Genomic DNA, 21,013 nt, shown 5'->3' on the forward strand with positions numbered 1-21,013 from the left:
GACTGAATGCCAAATCCCTCTTTTTCTTAATCAGCTTTTAAACAGTTACATCCTCATAAAGCTTCTTGCATTATAATTGCCATGTGTTTCATCCTGCTCTGAAAATGGCAAATTATTTCAGACCAGTTTACCAGAATCAGACCTTACTTCCTGTAAGTGTGTCACCACTTCCTGCAGTATTTAAATGAGAGGAGAGTGAATCCTGGATTTAAAAACTGGTTTCTGCTTGCCAAACTTCATCATTTTAAGAGTCAGAGAGTCCTTGGATTCACACCTCTATCCAAAGAACAGCAATAGATTTATGGACAGTTCAACCTACTAAAGATTATTCAGAAATACAGGAAGAGCCATAAATTACTTTGTCTATGTTGTTAGCCAAGGATCATTTATAATAAGAGCCCATCGAGTCATCCTTACTCCAAGGATGATCTGTGCATTGATCTGTGTGTGGGCATGTCAGCGTAGGAAGACTCTGTCTCATACCCTAAACTGTATTCATAGCCTGTTCATGGGAAGCCTTCCCTTACCCCCATGTCCCTGATGAAACCAAAGCACTCTGTCCTCAACCCTCTAAATCATACTGCAGCACAGCTCATAAATTATACTGTGCAAATGGAGCATCTGCTGAGCTGCAGTCACAGATAATGTGATGCTTCCACCTATTTCCCTTTATAAAAACATGCAGGTTATGCTGTGCACTGGGTCCTTGACTCATGTAACAGCCAGAAGATAACCTGTGTCCTGATCTCATCTTTTCGCTCTGAGCTCCTGTGCAGGGAACTCCAAGGGGTGGAGGTGTCCTCCAGAACCAGCAGCTCTGAACACTTGCCAGATGAGCAACTGAAGGCCCCAGTTGCTTGTTGAGATAAATACCTCTACCTCTTTCAAAGTCATTGTACTTATTGAGCCTGCAACACTACTAGAATAGCACTAGGTTTAAATGCCTCTTCCCTGGGTGCCAGTTGTTGAACAGCTGGTTCCTGTGCCTCATGTTGACGTGGGACCTCTTCATGAGCTGTGCGCTCTCCTTGATGTCACGGTGTTATTACATTTCTGTAACTATGAGAGTAGCTTCAGTGTGGATGTCTGCTCACTATTAGGCAGAAGAGTCCTTCATACATTCTCGACAGTATTTGGTCCTTGAGCCCTGGTGAGTGATGACTGAGATTGAACACAGGTGTGGTGGGATTGCTGAGCCCTATGCATGTGACAAAAATCTGAACAAAGCCATGTAAGCAAGGGAAGGATTAAAGAAACACTTGGGCAAGAAACAAACCAGGAAACTTCACTAAGAGACAGGAGAGAACGGATGGCAGAGAGGGGAGTGAGTGGTTTTTGAAAGAGAAAAGCCTAATTTAGTGAAGGGAATAACCACCTTCAGAAAAGACAAATTATGAGCTGGCTATCTGAGGGCAGGAGATCCCCTACTGAGTCAAAGGGAGAAGGAGCAGTGGGTGGGGACATTGTATTTGTTGTTTTCTCATGATCTGTATTTTCTGAGAGATGCTGGGGTCAGACACGTGCAAAGTTCATCTTTACCACACCTAGTAGTGCCTGATGAAGCTGAGTGTAATCCAGAAGGCTCATGCCTTCATGATAGGATTTTGTGAAAAGCTGCATTTAAGCTACCTGGGAAAGTTGTGAGAGCCTGCAGAGAGAGGCAACTGCAGTAGGAGGTCAAGCTGTGTCTTTGCCTGCATCATGTAGCGCACTTGAGGCTGCGCTGTGGTGGCAAGTTAATGTGGATGTGTTTCCATATCTTGTTTTTGCAGTAGAAAAACACACCTGAAAATTTCTCCAGGTGAATTGCAACTGACATGGAAAGCCTGAGGAGAAAGCTGGAATGCAGCAAGATGTGGAAAGGCATACCCACAGTGACGTTGTTGCTATTAAACAGTATCTGTGGCAGATATACATGGGAACTCAGTGTTGGATCCTTCTTACATCACAAAGGCTAAATGAGATAATCTGCATTTTAGCCTCACACGCATCATTGCTGAGCATAAGAATCAGTGGTTTATGCTCACTTGTAGTAGCTGTGGATTTGACTAAATATGTCTAATTCAGGCCTTACTTCCCTGACACTGCCCAAGACTTCAACAGCATGGATTTTACTTTTCTTTTTTCCTTTGCTCTTTTCGTCCTCTCACTCAAAGCATTGTATAGTTGGTTTGTTTTTTAATAAAATCTTTTTTAGGTACCAAGTAAGTCTGCAACTGCAGCAAGAACAATACCCCAAGTGTTCTCTTTCCCCTTTGGTTCTAACAACCTCTGGGTATCAAACGGGCTTTGCTTTGGAGAGAAAAAAGATAATAATGAATGACTTAAAATAGCTCTGCTGAGAAAAATAGGAGTTTGATTTCAATTGCAGAGGGAATAACTTTTTTCCTGGCTCACTCACTGACTCCAATAGAAGACCAGCAAGATCTGATGTGGCTCCTGCGGAGACCTCCCATATTCAAAGAATCTGGGAGCTTGCAAGAAGTACTGTAGAACTTGAAACAGCTCTAATAAGTTACTGATTGCAATCCATGACATTTCCATGGTGTTTTAGAGATCATCTATGTACTTCACACTTGGAAAACAGGCAATACCCTGTATTACACACCTTCTGGATGTGATAGGCAGTGGGGCCAGGTGAACAGCGCTCTGGAAGGATGGTGGAGTGATCTGAATATGGGCTTAAGACTTGGTGAAAAGTGAGTTCCACTCTGCTGCAGTCCTTGTGTATACTTGGCTAACCACTTAACCTTCCTGTGTCCAAAATTTTCCACATATAGAATGGGCATGGGAGCATTTTCTTGTGCTCCAGGGACACTGCATGATGAAATGCATCAAGGAGTGAAAAAACATGCACTAGCAGAATTACTTCTGTTGCTGTGAGCAGAGGACAGCAATGACATGTACAGAAAGCACAAGTTGAAACGTCACCAGCAGCAATGTTTTTGCCGATGAAAAATGGGGCATCTCCTTCAGTAAATCATCTGTTAGTCTTTGTTTACCTGACCAGCGATGGCACTAGTGGGTTGGGAATGTCATCCTGATTGGTACCAGTAAAACTTTCATACCACAATCTGCCACTCTCTATTCTGGAGGTGCCATGTGTGTCATGGAAAATAAATTTATTTTGAGATGTTTAAAAATGTTATTGGGACTATTCTTATGTTCCTTCTCTATGAAAATAAGCACCAGTTACTACTCAACTAGCCACACAGACCTCACAGGAGTCCATAATGATCCTTTAAAAAATCTTAGAATAGTCTTTCTATACATAAAAATGTCAACATTTTAAACTCTTGCCATTCAAAGTGACTTCTGTAGGGAAGCTGTGGATTTTCAGCTTTCTCAGTGGTATCTCAAACAGGATGGACAGTGTGGGGGTTAAAGGTGGCTTGGTGCTGCATTTGTATTTTTCTGACCATCAGACCAGAAGAGATTGGCTTAGTCTCTGATGCACATTAGAGTCACCTCAGGGCTGTTCTAACATAAACCTGACCAAATCATAACTCAAAACAAGGTACCACTGAAACAGGGGTCTCCTGGAACACGATGTCTTGTTACTTGTACTGCTCATCTTTTGGCCACATCCCCTAACTGAGGGGACATTTATACATTTCTTGGTTATGTGGGGATTTCCTTATAACTGGGAACTTCAACCAGCAATGTGCAGCTATGTTTAGCGGAGGGCAGGATCTCTTTCCAACTCTACAGAGTCAGGCAACAATACAATTAACTGAAACAATATGATGTTTTCTGTTCCAAAAAAAAGAACTCACTGGCTCAAAACTAGATCTTGCCTGTTTTGGGCCTTGGGCAGGTGTTTCGGAGGGGACAAATCACAAAAGTCACCATGTCTATTTAATAGAGACAAATACACATTTTCCAGGGAAGAGATACTTCAGCCATGAGAAGAGGCTGTAACCAGGTGCACTAGAATGCAGCAAACCCTTCTCATCATTCCCCTGACATACTCCAGCAGGGCTCCTGGTGAGTTCAAGAGATGGTGTCTGAGGAGCTCAGCATGAACCCATGACCCAGCAAAAACCTGTATGACACAGCAGTACCTGATATAACCAGTGCAAAATCACCACGATAGCCTAGCATGACCCACAAGACTGACCCTGTGACAACATTTGATTTATTACAAATGACATGGATTTTATCACTCACTGGAGAATGCCGAATGATGCAGCACAGCGTTGCTCACTGTGGCTCTACTGAACTGACATGCTCTGATTGGCTTCGTGAACACACCCATTGGGTGATTCATCCAATTAAAGAGCTGCCAATCCTCCCAACACTAATGAAATACATCTCTATTTTACTTGTAGCACTCTCTACCAACCCATTTAGGCTTTTCTGCTGCTCTCATCACCCTAAGGTATGAGCACATTGTAATTGTTGCACAGCTGGTTTGCAGTTGAGGTTAAAAGGAAAACCTGGTTCCTAATAGGATAGAGTTGAATAATTTTTGAGTTTATAATCAGAATATAAATGTTCAGTCAGCTAATTAATTACTGTACTGGCTTAGCACAGGTTGGATGATGTCCCCCACCCCAATAACATTAGCATAGAACTGCTAAGGACTGTGTGTACTAAGCAAACCAGTGTTAAAACATTGTTGTAAAGTGTGTAAACTATATCTCAAATATGGTTTGACATTTCTTGCAGACCATGAGAAAGACACTGTGGTTCTCCACTGGAAGGAAAAGTAAAGATAGCTTCAAGGTGCATAGCAAACTGTCCACTAGTATCACTAATATATTAGCATACATCAGCCAGGGCATAGATATGGGGCTCGGTCCACAAATTTGTTCCAGTTGTTTCACCCCATTTAATAGCACAAGACAGCAAAGAATTTAGCTTGAGTTCTATCTGAAGACATACTGTATGTAGGGGAAATCCTCGATGACATAAGTTCAGGGACACATGAATGTGACAGTAGTTTAAGTCTCTTTTCTCCTCCTCTGTCATCCTGGACCGAGTATAATCCAGATATACCAGAAGGTCTAGTCCACATGTGAAGGACAACCAATAGAGTCTGTCATGCACTAAACTGGTTCAATAGTATTGTCTCAACCCTCATAACAGACCTAATTTTTCCTAGTAGAGTCTCAGTTTCCCTTATTCCTTTTGCATATCCCTTTGGCATAACATCCATGAGGTCCCAGCTCACTTCCTTCCCTGCATTAAAACTAAATCTCCCCTCAGCTGTAGGCTCTACCCCAATTCCCTACTCATTTTGCTGCTGTGCAATTAAAAACCAGATTCTCCCTCATTCAGTCTCACCATCCTCCTAATGTAATGCCCTGGTGTTATTCTCCTAACAGCATGTAGACATGTGAACTGATCTGTCTCCCATCTTGTCATCTTCTCTCACATATCCAACCCAATTCACAGGGTCTGATTTTGTACAACTATGAACATTTATTCCTGAAAACTGATCACTGGCCCAGAGGCTAAATATTTGTTATCCGGAAAAAAAAAAAAAAAAAAAAAGATGACATTAGAATTCTTCTTATTTTAGGCCCTGAAAAGGGCAGGAAGTCCTACTACATTAGCAATGAAAGGAACAAGAGTGGCTTAAGAGGGTCTTGACAGGTTCATAAAGTCGCAACATTTGAAAGCAAAGTCCACATTTGATCACCCATCAACAATTTATCAATAGCCGAGTGATTAAAACCAAAGCTCTTTCACTTCATTAAACACATTCAGTGCCGTTTGCTCTACATTCCAAATGGCTGAACTGATGTTCCAATGCAGCCTATTTTTAGTATCTATGATTAGTTCATTATTTGGGAAAAGCTACTGACTGTGTATCTGTTGCAGAGATCTAGTTCTTCACGTGGATCCCAAAGAAGAGCAGGGCTTCATATAGGTCTTAAGAATTTGTTTGGATGTGGGTTCAACCTCTGTCCCTGATGTGGTGCAGATCAGTGAAGTGATGGCCATGGAGCTTTCCTCTCCTTCAGTCCTGTCCTTTGTTTTTACTATGGGGAAGAAGCCATGTAACATATTACACCATTTTCCAAGAATACTAAGATCAAGAATGACATAAAACTAGCAGTCTCAGTGAGAATTAAACAAGATACTCAAAATAAGTGATCTCTTGGGTGTCTGAGTAAATTACCACCTCCAGATCAGATTGTATTTATTTTCAGAACAAACTATTTCTTTGTTGGTAAATCCTGCAGTTTTGTCATGAATTCAATGAATTTTCACTGGTAAGTGCCAACCTCAGAGATGGAAGTGGCTGTGTATCCCCAGGGCAGATAACACATGGGCAAAAGCATTCCAGCATTGCCTCTTCAGCAAGCTTCAGCCCTCATGTGAAAGGACAGGATCTGCAGGTCACACAGAGATTAATCTCTGTGTCCTTCAGCCCTGCCTGCTAAAACTGTGAAGGGGAAATCCAGCTGTGATGGCACCTTCTGGCTCCAGATTTCTCAAGCACTTGGAGATATGTGTCTGGGACCAAGCTCCCTCTCAGAACTCCAAATAATAAAGTACCTCTCCCATAGGAACAGAATAAAATGTGATCATTCATCCCTTACAGACCACCTGTGATCACCAAGTATAGGGAAAAAACCCTCCAACCACAAGGGCATGCCTTTATGGGGATATGGGAATTAGATTTGGATTGAGAGCTGAGAGAGGTTCTTACTATAAGTCTCCATGGCACAATGTAATATGACCTTGCACGGGTCTTGGAAGCAGCACACCTGAGTAAGCGCTGCATCCTGACAGCTCTCAGACACACTCCTAATTTGCCTGCGCAGAGCACCATGCTTGAGTAGCCATTAGGGCTTGAAATACCCAAACTAGCTTGCTTAGAGGTATTTGAGTATCACCTTCTGACACTGCCTGGTGCTGCACAGACATGCCTTGTTCTGCATTCTGCTCTGCCTGGAGAAGGAGATGAAGTCAGTTCTAGGTGTAATACCCTCTTACCGATGTCAAAAGCAACAATGCAGAAACAAGTTCTACACGTTTGCTCTCTTCTGCTTTGCTGCCTTTCATATGTCATTTGTCATCTTAGATTGTCACTTTTTTGATGTAGGGACGACAGCTTTTGTGTATGCACTGCGTCTAGCATAAAGGTGTTTCCACCCGACGTGAAACTTTTTGGTGCAGCCGCAATGGCACAATGGCAATAAAAGGTGAAATACTCAGAAACCCTCTGCCGAAGAGCAGCAGCCAGAGAGGAGCATTAAGTTTTGGTTCTCCTGCTTTACCAAAGATAATTTGGCCAAATCATGGGTTCTCTGCCATGAAAACTGTACCCCACATCTCCAGGAGAAGGACAAATTCATGTGCTTACAGCTGTGAGACCACCAGAGAGCCTCAGTGTAGGAGGTGGCCATGTCTGCCTGAAGTTGCCTACATAGATAAATTTCTTGGCATCACCAAGTTAGGACAAAAATTTTATACTCCAATTCCTTTGATTCTTCCTCTCTCCAACTTTCCTTTGTCAGACTTTACCGCATGGAGCCACAGACACTCGTCACTTTTTCCAAATTGCTGCAGGTCCATGGCTTGTTGGTTTCTGTGATTGATCCTGCCGTGTCTGTATGTGTCTAAACCCTTCTTTCTCCCATGGGATGGAGCAAGGGGGAGAGGGAGAAAAGGCCTTTAGGGGCAGCAGATGCTGAAATCAGACAAGTGAAAATCTGTCCCATTCCACAAGGCAGAGAAAGTGGATGAGGAGGTCTGTCTCTCCATCCATCAGCTCCCTCTGATATTCCTCCTGCTCTCAGCAATTCAAGTCTCTCCTACCTCTGAGTCCCAGGGTTTTTCCTGACTCACCCTCCTCATTCAGACCATATTTCTCAATTATCTCCTTCCAGCTCTCACACTGCATTCCTGTTACCACCTCCCCATGTCATGCTGTGGCCAAGTCTTGGGTCCCCTTTTGCTTTTCCTTCTGACCAGCTCTGCTTTCCAGCTGCCACAGACCCTTCCAGCCCCAACCATCCCCTCACGCAGATGCTTTCCTCCACAGCTGAGTCAGTCTATTCCCAGAAACAACCCATTCCTCAGTTTCTACAAAAGAGTATAAATCCTCCCTGGCCCTGGTGCCTTTACATCCTCACAGTGCTCTTTCTCACAGTCTTGCTTTGCTCTGAATGCTTTCCCCCTCGCTGTTCCTGTAAATGTGGGCCAAGCTGTAATGATGCAGCACACAGAAAAACACCTTTCTCCTGTGATCTTAGACAGCCCCTGGAATTAATTCCTGGAAAGCTGTTCTTGGCCTTTCTGAGTTACACTTTCCTGTGAACACATGGACAAAGTGATGACTGAAGAGGGGAAGAGTGGAGTGATGATTGGGGAAGAGTGGTGCAATGATTAGATGGTCACCTGAAATTTAGGAAAATTGTCAATCCCATGCCTTTCCTGTGTGCTGTGCTGCTGTTTGCATTGCAGTTCTCTCAGCAGGGTAGACATACTAGTTTCTCTGTTGCTCCCTTTCCCAACAGCAAAACTGCACTGCTCTGCTCTGCTCTTGCCAGTTGTTTCCTCTGAGACTATTGAATACAGTGGCAATAGTTGAGGTGTGTCAGCTAGAGGACACTGTGCAACATTCAGGTCCAATTAGTCTTCAACACCAAGCCTGTTCACAGCTGTGCTGTGACCCCAAACCCTTGCACTTCATGACAGACCCTGTTATCCTCCCTGGTTTCCTCCCAAACCTCCTATTGAACTTTTCTGTGAATTTTGTCCTACTTGAAAGGAATACATGGCTCCTACTTTTGGAGATACAAGGGGAGCAGGAGAGATTTATATAACTCCATGACTGGAAGGCTTAGGGGTCTAGCCCACTGTACAATCCCTCCAGGCCTGGAAGACATGAAGGAACCTAGTCCTGGTTATTTCTTGAGGGAGCAGCTACATGTCTCCACTTCTGTTATTTTACAGGTCAATTTCTCTTTGTGCTGCATACACTGAGATGATAGGGCTCTGGGCAGGCAAATTATTTGAGGAATATCTGTGGCAGAGGCTTCTACACCAAACTGTAGAACTCCCCCATTCCAAAAGCACACACTGCAGGGGTATTCTGAAGCAAGTTGGAGGAGATAGGAGCCTGGAGACAGCTATTCCTGGACCTTTCCTCTCCCCCAGCTGCATTTCCACAGTGTGTTGGGGATCTCTGTCTCTCACTCAGTTGCTTCCTCTGGACACCAGCCCCTCATGCTTTCCCCAAAATACTCTAAAGCTCTTCACCCTGCCTACAATGGCCAAGCATGAATTCCCAAATGCAGGGAAACCATCCATCCTGTGGTCATGTCATTCACCAGAACTTCATAGTTGCTTCAACCTATTCCCTCTACTTTATTTCACCTCTCAAGCACCATTCCTTAGTCTCTGAATATTTGATTTCTCTCTCCCCCACCTGCCTTCACGTGAGATGACATTCTTTTTTGCTTGAGTCCTTTCAGGTGCTACTGATCTTGAAGTCCCCCAATTACAACCACTTTTCTTGTGATGATGACACCTTAAGAGACAACAGCAGCTGCCTATAAAGGGCCTCTGCCATCTGTTTCCTCTGTCACTTCTTTGAGACAGCTCTAGCTACATACAGAAAAATATTTATCACAGTTCATTCACTCCTTCTCTCAAAAATGAGCAATAGAAAAATGTCTTCTTTCATGATTCTGCCACTGCCCTTCAAAAACCCATGACCCTCAGCCTAAGGAAAAGGGCAATGCCTGAATCTAAAAGGAAGCAGCAGAAATTCTTCATGATTGAACCCTTGAGACCCTGTACTCTGAAGGCAATTCTAGGGGGCATCTGCATTCGGAAATGACTCCTCATGGCTGTCTGGAAGGCAAAAGGCAGAGCCAGGCCACTTCATCTCAACCACCAAGCCTTCGTACTGACTGTATCTGAAAGGAGATGCACATGTGCATGTGCACACACACACACACACACAAACAGACTTTGTTGTCAATCCTTTTCCACCACCTCTCCATAGAAGCTGAACGGAACAGGATCACGAGGAGTAGTTCCTACCCAGGAGGACTATAGACTAGAAATGCAAAGGGAAGAGAAGAAATGTCATCAGGGGTGAGGGCTGGGGGAGAAAATGGCTGACACGAGACATGGAGAAAAAGGGAAGATGAAACAGTGAATTCTGAAGGGGACTGATGGAAAGAATGAAGAAAAATTGAAACGAAAAATGAAAAAAAATGAAACTAAGAGGAAAAGTATGAGGCAACATCTTCAGGACAAAATAAAGCTCCAGGAACAGATTCTCAGAAATTTACTTGTTAAATGGACAGGTCACAGGAAGGTTCCAGGAGTCAGCAAATAAGGTTGGATCAAAAGTGGTTTGATTGACAGTGCTTGGTCTATGCTACTGAATGAACATGACCATAAACCTGGGAAATATTCAGTGTTCAAGCGTGATCCATTGCATTGCAGCTACACTGGCGGTATAAACAAGACCTGAAGAAAGAGAGAAGTTCTCTGAGTGATAGCAAATTTAAGAATGAAATGTAGTTATGAAGCAGTGGGTGGAGAAAAATAAAACAGACCTTAAAAAAAAACATTGTGTTCAGAAGGAGAATGAAAACTGAGAAATAGAAAGAGAAAAATCAGAAAGGGATAGAAAATCCAGGGGAGGGAGGTGGATAGTGTTATTCTTTATTTGACAGAATGTATACTTTACACAACAAGCTAAATCAGAAATTTATAGTTGTTTGCTTCCAGCAAAAACACACATCAGAAAAATTCCTACCCATGGATAGGATGGCATTGCATTCTCGAGTTTTTGTGTACCATCCTCATTTTCTGTTTTTCAGAGCTAGCAGGTAGGAGTATATGCTCTGGGGGAATAGGAGGTACAGGATAAAGTCCATATGCTTCTCTGGGGAGTTATAGATTTGATAGGAAGCTAGCATAAAAACTTCAGTGGCCTGTGCCACAGAAACAGAAGCAGATTTCACCTATCCTGCTGGGCTTGTTATGAAAACTCTGATTGTGTAGTTTGGAATTTTATGGGAGAGATTTTCTGTAACACAAAGAGGATAAATGGGGCTGGGAGACAGAAAACTGTCAGTAAATAAAAGAGATTCAATGAAAGATAGAAATGCAGAAAGAAGAAAAAGAGAAAGGTGAATGCCACAGGGTTCATGGGCACCTCTGCCATTTTACATGCTTGCTGATCCCAGGTGAGGAGTTTGTAAGAGGGTTTTCGCCCCACAGGGAAGGCAGCCAGGTTGAATTTTTCTAATGAGGGTGAAAGATGATGAAAATGAAAATAGTTAAAAAGGAAACTGCTGGACAGGGTGAACAGCTGGCATAAATAAATGCCGAATCTCATTAACTTTGGGGCTGTTGCACCCACTCTCACTGAAAGTGAATTTAGCCCCTGGTTTGTCAAGTAGGCACTGGCAAAGTGGGGACACGCAGTGACCTCGGGGGCATGGTTGTTTAAAGCATGCACAGACCTTCCTCAGCCTCGTCCTCCCCTTGCCTATATGGAAACGTAAGCAGCGTGGCTCTATCCAAGTCAGTGGGGTTGCATCAGTGCAAACGTGGGGAGAATCAGGCCTTCATCTCTTGTGCATAGAAACACTACAGTATTGGACGTCATCAGACGCTAGTTCAGTAATCATTTCCACAGATACAAGAGAAAAGAGACAACCTCATTTCTAATTTAGTCATGATAGCATCAAAGAGACCCAAAGCCTATTGCTTTCTGGGAAGCAGGGACTTCAACAATAATAATTCTTTGCACATATATAGCACCTTCATTGCTAACCACTTACTTTATACCCTGGGGTGTGAAGAAAAAGGACTCCACTTAATTCCATATGCTCTTAATTGCTCTCTATCCCAGATCTTTCCTAGAAAAATATGATAGAAATATCTAAACTTGCTGTTAATTTGTCAAATTAGGGCAGTCATTGACACCAGCAGAAACGCAGGCCTAGTTTGCATCTTATATTGCAACTGCATAGCATAGCATCTAGAAACAAAAGAAATGCCAGACAAAGTAAATCTGAGCTCCGTTTAATCCCTGACAAATGTTTCAGGGAAGAGGCAAGAACCACATGGCAGTCAGATAGGGGATAGACTGCCCTTGTGAAATGTTATCCTAGTTTTTATGGCGACTGGCTTAATTGCTGAATTACAAAACACCCAAAATGCTATTCACATCCATTAGGAGGATGCTTAATTTTCGTGAACTCTGTTGTAAATGCCCACTTGCTTGCTAAATGTTGTTAAAATCTTGGCCACAGGAGCTCCGGTGGCAATGAGCTCCACAGCCCTGATACGCATCAAATGAGAAAGCTTTAACTGGGTCTCCGGTGACTCACGTCAGGTCCTCTTGTCTGTGTGTTACAAAATGGGGAAATCAAGAGCTACTGATCCATCTTCTCTAGCCCATTCATTATTCAATACAATCCAATCACTTTCCCTCTCATTAACCTCCTTTTCCAGGCAAACACATCTAGTTTTGCAGGCTGCCTTCACACACACAGTCTTTCCTACTCCTCCTTGTCCCTGTCCTCCCTTTTATGAACCCTATTCTGACTTTGCAAACCCCACCCTGGATGGCCCTTGCTCCTGCACTCTCTGTTATCCGCCGTGCTCTACTCCTTACATCTGGGGACTTGCTGGTGGTGGGTTTTCGGTCTACAGCCATGTGCTGCGCTGGGCCACTAACAGCAATATCCCTGTTTCTGGCATCCAGTGAGCTGCCGTGGTTCCTGTAGAGCCCTGCATGGTATGCAGTCCCCCTTTTCCCACCAGCCAGCGGTACCCTCTGACCTGACTCACTGAGGTTCATTCAGCTGATCGTTGAGATCCACTGGGCATGAAGACCCCAGCCCCAGTCACCTCACCCCCTTAGGCATTCCTGAGAGTCTCAGAGGAAATCATTCCCCTGTAAACAGCTTGAAAAGGATGACTGCTTGCTGAGATACTTCTTCCTGACAACCGGAGATCCCTCACTGTAGTGCACAACTGCCCCAGGGTTATGGCTACAGAGACCCTTATTTTCCATTTGGATCCTGGCCTGATCCATGTCTGAGGGTTGCCAGGGAGGGTATTTAGGGCTGCCATGAGTTCCTTCCAGCCCAGTTGCTTGCTGCGTGCAGATGAGCCAGCTCATCAGCTGAGCTGCCAGTGAGCCCTCCAGCCATGGGAGGTTGGAGGCAGCAAAGTGAAGGGATGTTAGCTTGACCACAGGCAACGAGCAATGAGGGGAGCAAAAGGAGGGGCTTGGGTCTCAGCCCCCTCAGACGTAGTTGGGCTGCCCTGGGGGCAAGAGAAGATATCGACAGCAACTGGTGTTATACACTGCTTCAAGAAGGGGGGATGCTGGCTGGAGAAAGAAGGGGGAGAGCCAGATAGTGGTTGGAAAAGAGTTGCTTTAGAGCACAGAGGCAGCACAGCTCCAAAAGGATAGGGTCCTTCAGCTGGTGGGAGTGACTGTATGTGAGATAGGGGAAAGCCAGGGGGAAATGATGGCAGAAAGAAAAGAGGACAGAGAGATGAGATGGCAGGAGCAAAGGGGACAGACGACAGCAAGGACAAGGTAATGTAACAGAGGAAAGAGCAAGGGGGATGGGCCTTGGAGAACCTGGAGGGAAACAGGGAGAAATAATGAAGGAGAAGCTGCTTTTGAGAGAAAGCACAGAAGAGACATGAAGATGAAAGGGGAAAATAAAGAGGAAAAGCAGGGGAGGGAAACAAGAACAAATTAAAATGGAGATGGATAGAATAAGCCAAAGATGGAGGGCGAGGAAAAAGCTGGGGTCGTAGAGGCGAGGGAAAAATAACTTTTAGGTGTATTGCGTTTACAATATGTTCTGTGTATGCCTGACCTGTTCTGTGCTCTCTTGTTTCTCCTGCCGGGTAGCTGTCACCCTGGGATGGGGTCTGCGAGGGGAGGAGATGGAGCGAGAGCCCTGCTGCTAACCCATTCCCCAGACAGTAGCCCCCTTCCCTCCCCGAGAGCCCCCTGCAAGGGGGAAGGTTTCATGTCCGTGAAAGGCAGCAGCAGTGCACCCCCTGACACCGAGTGCAATATGGAAGGGAGAAGCAGCGCAGAATGGAGCAGCAAGGGCTCCCCCTGGGATAAACCGGGTATGCTTGATTGGGAATCTGCTCTTAAAACAGGGGCAGGGGGTAGAGACATCTGAGAGACTGAAATGTTCCCTGCTCCCCCCGGCAACCTCGTCGCTACTGCTTTTAAATTAAATAAATATGGAGATTCTGCTGTCAAACCTCAGCAGTCCTCCTCCCCCAAAACTCTTGCTTAGCTTGTGCCAAACTGCAGCAAAGTGAGACGGGGGCTCAGAGGGATGCATGGGTAAAGGAACGGGTTAAAAGGGAACCCTTGGATGGGAATAGCTCCTGGTCTCCCTGGCAAAGAGACATTTGTTCTAGCTCTGTGTAATTTCTTTATACATTACTGCTGCCACACTGCACCTCCATGTCCCTCCCACTGCATTTCGCTCTCACTCTTTTCAGCAAGGCAACTGCTGGTGCATTTCAGGACAATATTAACCCATTCCTCTTTCTCTGTCAGTAGAAGATTCATAATTTAAAAGCAATTTAAAAGTCAGTTCTAGCAACTCACTGGTGAGGAAGAGCATTTCCTTGACAAAGCTTACAAAGGATTTGAGCTTGCAGGTCTCAGCCCCTCAAACCCTTGCCTTTACAGTGACTTACAGTCAGGTGTGTATTTAAGATGAGAGGAGAACCAAACCCACCCAAGTCTGGGATCCCAAGTAATTCTCCCTCACCATCTGCCACCCCACTTTTTAAAATCCTTTGTCTTCCTCTTCATCCAAGGCCTGTCCAGCTCTTCATCCTCCTTCTCCCCGGCAGATGCAATGCCAGCAGCAATCAGCTATGTGCCGGGCCATTGCCTCCTGCTGCATCTCAGGGCTGTGCTAGGCTGCTCCCGGTCCTGAACCACAAAGACATGGAGACCCTGACTTAAAATACTGCTATTTCACTGAGTGTTTGAAAAAGCTCCTGGATTAGGACAGCAAGAGTCAGGGGAAAGGACCTCAGTAGATTTGTGGATCCTTGGAAGTAGGACGGCAGGCAATTCTGCAGTGCAAAACTAGGGATGTTGACAGAAATGAAGGGTAAAAGAAAGGAAATAGGGAAAGGTAAGAGGGAAGATAAGGAAAAAAACACGCATAAGATGAGTGTGAAAGGAAAGAGGTGGCCCAGGAGCAAACAGCAGTGGGAGAAGGCAGCATGAGGAGGCAACGCAGTGCCAGAATTGTCTGGCAGGAGCTTGTCCACTGCCAGTGCCTTGCCTCACTGTCAGCTCTTCATTTTTGCAAAGGCTGGAACTGCACTTAACTCTCATGTGCTGTTCAGATATAACAAGCTGGAAAGGGAACAGATCAGCTCATTAATTTTCCTTGGGAAGGGTCTCTAGGCAGGAATTATTTTCTGCACCAACATTCGTTCAATTACTTGCCTTCACACCAGTCAGATCTACAGGGATGTCTAACCCCATGCGCATCACTCATGCCTGCCTGCCCTGGACTCCTCTCTCCCTCCTTCTTGGTATAAAAGCCTCCCAGACCTATCCCTTTCCTAATAATAATGACAACATGACAAAACCAATAACCTACAGATATAAAATACATTTCATTTGCTTGCTTCATAAGACCCTGATAAGGCATCGTTGCTCACTTTTGAGATCCTGTAGGAGATCTACAGGAGCTAATGAAAGAATTAGACAAGGCATCAGTCATAATAAGAAGTGGTTTTAAAGCATTCGATGCCAAGAAGGAATTAGGCTGGAAGATCCACAGCCATTTCAAAGTTGTAAGAGGTGCAGTATCCATGTGTGGCATGAGCTTGCGGATCTCAATTGCTTGGTGTACGTGTGTGTTTTGTGTCTACGCAGTTGAAGGGCTGAGAAAGGCCATTTTCCTTGAAGGGCAAAGATTTTTCAATGGCCCAGGAACATATCTGGCCAACCCCAAAGTCTGAGAAAGAATTATCTCAAGGAAGATTAGGAAAAAAATCAGAAGTGTGATCTGCAGTAATGCGAACCAACAGCACCTTTCTGCTTTAGCCCCAGTGTGGAGCAGGGGCTCACTGTAGGACACAAGAAAGGGAGAAAAGAAATCCCAATTAGAGGAGGAATATCGCAAATGACACTTCTCTTTGGAGCAATACAAAGATCTGAAATGCTAACTGAAAGTCCACTGTGGGGAACAGAATGACTGAAGAGAGGAGAATCTGAAAATTTGAAGCCTGGGGACCAAATTCTCCAAAAGGAACTTGCAACTCTGACTGCAGCGTATCTGTGTGTACAGCCCGAGACTAAGTCCCCATGTCCATTTTTGCTATTGGATATCTTGGCCAAGAAGAGGAAAGACAATTTAGCACAATATTTTGAACACCAGGAGTCCACCATCTCTGACAGCCTACAGTGTTGACTAGTGCCAGCGTTCCCCCACATCCCCAAAAATGAAGGCAACCTCATCAGAGGTTTCCTACCAATAATAAGAGGCAGTTTGGGCTTTTCTTTGATTATTTTCTTGTTATAAAGCCTTCTGCCCTCCTCTTCACTAGCTCCTATCACCCTGTACACCTGCCCTGACACCCACCCCAGGCAGCAGAAGCTTGTTTGTCCCTCACCCTTTGTCAGGTGACTGTGCCACACCATGGACACGGTGTAAGCAGAGTCCAAGGGTTTTGCCCTTCTTCCACCCTCCTGGGACCAAGACCTTCTCTCCACAAACCTGGCAACCCTCTGCATCATGGGGGAAAGAAGACTTTGCTGCACCCTTCTCCCTCCCACTCACCAGCAGGCAGCTTTCACCAGGGAGAGCGAGTCAACCAGGGACACCTTTTTGATTTCTGCTGCCGAGAAATAAGATAACTCCCTCTAAGGTGATCAGACATGACAGTAAGAGGCCTGCTGTCCAGGGGCTATCAGAGATATTTGTCTGTGCTGTCCTGGGAGCAAGAGAGTGCCAGCCACTAGCCCATGTGGGCTGTGGGCTGCGGGAAGCCAAGTGGAGGCATCCCGGCAGCGGTGGTTCAAGACCGGTGCTGTGCCACCCCATGAGGCAAACCCGTGCCCAGACCCTGCTCAGCATGGGCCTGTAGGGCTGGTTTTGCCTCCTGCTTGAGAGGCCCGTGCTACCATGCTACCAAGCCTTTCTCCAAGTTTTGGTGCAACCTGTGCCCTCAGGCTAGGGACTCAGAGATGGTCTCAGCTCCTGTGTGGTGCATTGCACCCTCCTAACCCACTCACCACTTCTGCCCAGCATCCAGGGGCTGGGGGACTGGGCCAGCCTAACCCTCACACAGCTGGGGCAAGTGAGAGCACCCTGCCAGGGCCGTGCAGCTTGTGCTCAGGCTGCATTTCACACACCTTGTGCAGGGCTGCAGTTTGAGCCTGCTGGAGAGCATCAACAGGGAGGGCAGAGGGACTGGGCTGGCAGTACAGTGTTGAGGGGGCTGGGAGCACTTTGGAGCTTTTAATTGGCAGCATCCTGGCACTTTCCTTTGCCATGCAAGCCACTTCTCCACAGTGCCTGTGGGATCCTGACAGATGTAAAGGAGAAGGAGCCCCAAGCTCCTCCGATCTGACAAACCTCACCCGCCCCTTCCTCCTCCCCCTCAGACCATGTCCCTCTGGGTACGGCTCTCTGGGCAGATAGACATGATCTGAATCCACTGCCTCTCCCGGCCGGGGTCCTCATACCTCCTGTCTCCACGCCAGCCTCCCTCCGCCCTCCAGCTTGGGGACACGGCTCGGGAAGGGAGTTCTTACCTGCAGCCTCCCTTCCTTGCATGGCTTTGCATTTGGGCTTCCTTTTTTTTTTTTATTTCCCTTCCCTCTATCATTAATTTTTAATTAAGGACAGGTCCCCTCCCCTGGTTGTAATGAATAGCTGTTTGAAAGGATTTCCACTTTTTAATATATACCTCTGTATATTTATCTGTTTGGAGGAAATGTGTGCGTGTGTGTGAGCGAGTGTGTTTAAAATATCCCCCATTAATTTACTGCTATTGATTTTCTGGCATGGAGACAGCATATAGTATTCAGCATAGAGCTCCTCTGCAGGATATGTTAAAAGGCAGCAGTTTGGGTTGACAAAGGGCACTAAATGCAGTATGCGTCAAATAGACCATCGCTCAATGAAGTCACTTAGCTATTCAAAACATGTCCAGCCATCACTCAACCGTTTGCACCAAGAACAGGGGGGAAATTCACGCTTCTTCCCGGACACAACCATTTCCAAACAGCAGCTTTAGCTTGCTTTGGTGAGAGACATCAGGACATACATAGTTTATTCCCCCCTCCCCCTTGCCTTCCATCTCCCAGTGCCGGTCTTAGAAAATCAGTTCTGCGGTACCCACTCCCCGATCTCTCCCATCAGGGAGCTCCAGGCACACCCAGCTCTGGTGGACACCAACAGACATTATCCCTGGATGTCCATAAACCCCCAGCAGCCCACCCTCCAGCTGGGAGCTGATTCATAAACAGGGCTTTTACAATGGGCTGTAATGTGCGCTCTTGTGCTCTCGCTCTCTCCTTCTCGTTACGTGTGTAACATAAACCACGCATTTACATCGGTTGCCCCTATCCCTCCAGCACAGGCTGAAGACCACCTCCCCAGCCCACACGTATGCCAATAGCAGTACTGAGCAACACATATTTAAAAGTTAATCACTCTTTTCTTTCCCCCTCCCTTAGGATCATCAGATTCCAGAAGTTGGCTGCGGCAGTGTCTCTTCTGCCATCAGACATGTCACTGAGTTGCTGTTCAGGTTCACCACATCAGACTTAGGCTGATTTTTCCATTCAGAGACTTTTTTATTTTTAGCCTTTACCATAAACCTTAAAAAAAAAAAAAAAAAAAAAAAGCCCCAAACAAAAAACCACCCTCCAACAACAAACAAACGGGAAAAATCCCAGCTCCAAACCAAACCAATCAGCCACCAACTAGACCCCTCTGCACCCAGCCCAGTGAGATGTGGTTGCTTATAGACATTATGAAATGCTCTGAACTCTGCTCGAGATGACTGGAATCGTTACATTTACTGTATGAGGCATTTTGGACATAACAGGGTTGCTTCCCTTTCTCTCTTTTTCCCTCCTGAAGTGAACTAATAATTGCATCCAAAGTGCTTTGCAGTCACCCCTTCCACACAGAGCCCCTCACTCCCAGTCTTGTCTTTGCAAATAAGCCATTTGCAAAGAGAGCAACTATTTCACTCTGTGGTTACAGCTGGAGCACAGCAATAATACAGCATTTTGCCATTGCTTTCTCAGACAATACAAACAATCTGAAGACAGGCAGACTGCACAGCTGTTTTTTGAAAGGTGTTTTTGTAACAACACACACATTATTCCAGTTGGAGGGGGAAGTGAATTTTTGGGGAAGGAGCGGGGGGGAGCATGAGGAAGTGGAAGGGAGAAGAGAATGGAGCAGAGAAGGTTTTGCTTGTCTTCTTGCCTCTGTGCCCTAAGTAACTGAGCACACCACTCTCAATCCATGGTGAAAGGAATGAAGTGAGAAAATGGTGGAATGTGGAGGGATTTATTTGGAGGGGGGGAAAAACATGAGGTGGTGGGAGAGGGAAGGGGGGGGGGCGACATCCAGAATCAAATACCTTCCAGGCAGCAGGTTCTCCATAATCCAGAATGGGTCATGACTTCCTCGTTCTTTTTGCTGGTTTCGTTCTCACTGACAGTTTTAGTCTTGCAAACCCCTCTGGAGTAAAGCCAGTAGTCGGTCCCCACAGCTATGGTCATCAGGCTGAAGGCAGCGAAAGCACCAACGGTGGTTAAAAGCATCTGAACACCTCTGTCAAAGAGCCCCATAATTCTTCATTATACAAATACCCAACCGCCTTCTGATTCTTGGGGTGTGTGTGTTTAATAAAATAAAAGAATAATAATTCCGACTAATAATATAATGGGTATATATAGAGAGATAGATATCAAAAAAGGGAGGTAAGAAAGCCCACGGAAAAGAGTGTAAATTAGAAAGACCACACGGGAAGAGGCTTGCCTTTTAAATTGGAAACGTTCTGGTTGAAATATAAAAAAGGAAAAAGGAAAAAGAAAAAAAAAAAAAAAGAGAGAAAAGAACCAAGAAAAACCAAACAAATAAAGAGAAAACCCCCCCCAAAACGAGACGCCTTAATCCCTTTTTCTAAAATTCTGGTCTCCAGTTTCCATATGTAATGGCTAATTTGGAGATGGCTTCCACAGTGAACAGGGGAGCAGCAGCAGCATCCTCAACACAATCTCTCATTATCTGGACCTAGACAGTTAGAGACTGTAAGAGCAGAGATGCAACCTTCAGTCTTCTTGCTTAGCTCTGCAGCCTGCGCCATGAAAATCCTTTTCCTTCCCAGTTATCTTCCTTGGGTTTTTATGTTTGGTTTTTTTTTTTTTTTTTTTTTTTTTTTTTTTCCCGGCAGCGGCAGTCGCTCCAATCCTCTCTCACTTTCTCTCGCTTCTTCTCCTTCCTTTCGCTTGCTCCTACCACCAAGCCAGACTGCCCAGTATACTGTAAGCCCTTGATTTCAGCTGAACAGGTGCCGAGGTCTTGCCTCCCATGGCTTTTCCGCACAGCCGCGGTGCTCGCTCCCGGCGGAGGTGGGCGAGGAGAGAGGGGGGCTCCTGGGCGGGGGGGGGGGGGGGGGGGGGAAGGAGGGGGCACAGGCGCGGCGCCCCTCCCGGGCGGGGGGCGCGGAGCGGAGCCCGGCTGCGACACCCCCTGCCCCGCGGCGGCCCCCGGCGGCTCCCGGGCCCCGCTACTGCTGCATCAAGGCGGCGGCGGCGGCGGCGGCGGCGCGGCGCTGGACGGCTCCCCCGCGGCGGTGCTGAAGGACAGCTCCCCGGGCGGCGGCGGCGGCGGGCCGGGAGGGGCGCCGCCGGGCCGCCGGTGCTGCAGGACGGCTCCCCGGGCGGCGGCGGTGCGGGCGGCGCGCGGCGGCCCGCGGTGCTGAAGGACAGCTCCCTGCCCCTGCCCGCCCTGCCCCCGCCGCCCGCGCC

The 21,013-nt window shown here is 46.2% G+C and overlaps 1 protein-coding gene across 2 annotated transcripts in view; it reads right to left on the bottom strand.

Moving 5' to 3' along the window:
- The window catches only part of CACNG2 (calcium voltage-gated channel auxiliary subunit gamma 2), a 54,593-nt gene extending 33,969 nt beyond the window's left edge, over positions 1-20,624 (bottom strand). Inside the window, exons 1-2 of one of the 2 annotated variants that reach the window (XM_074826546.1) lie at positions 20,313-20,623; positions 19,621-19,766 (exon numbers count right to left, since the gene is read on the bottom strand). In XM_074826546.1, coding sequence (XP_074682647.1) covers positions 19,621-19,762 — 142 coding nt within the window. In that variant the 5' untranslated portion in view covers positions 19,763-19,766; positions 20,313-20,623. Of the gene's footprint in view, positions 1-19,620 lie in introns of both variants that reach the window. The other variant, XM_074826545.1, reaches the window with a different exon arrangement.
- Between the last annotated feature and the right edge of the window lie 389 nt (positions 20,625-21,013).

Source organism: Strix aluco, chromosome 5, assembly GCF_031877795.1.
Source record: "Strix aluco isolate bStrAlu1 chromosome 5, bStrAlu1.hap1, whole genome shotgun sequence".
In the NCBI taxonomy this organism is placed as follows: domain Eukaryota; kingdom Metazoa; phylum Chordata; class Aves; order Strigiformes; family Strigidae; genus Strix; species Strix aluco.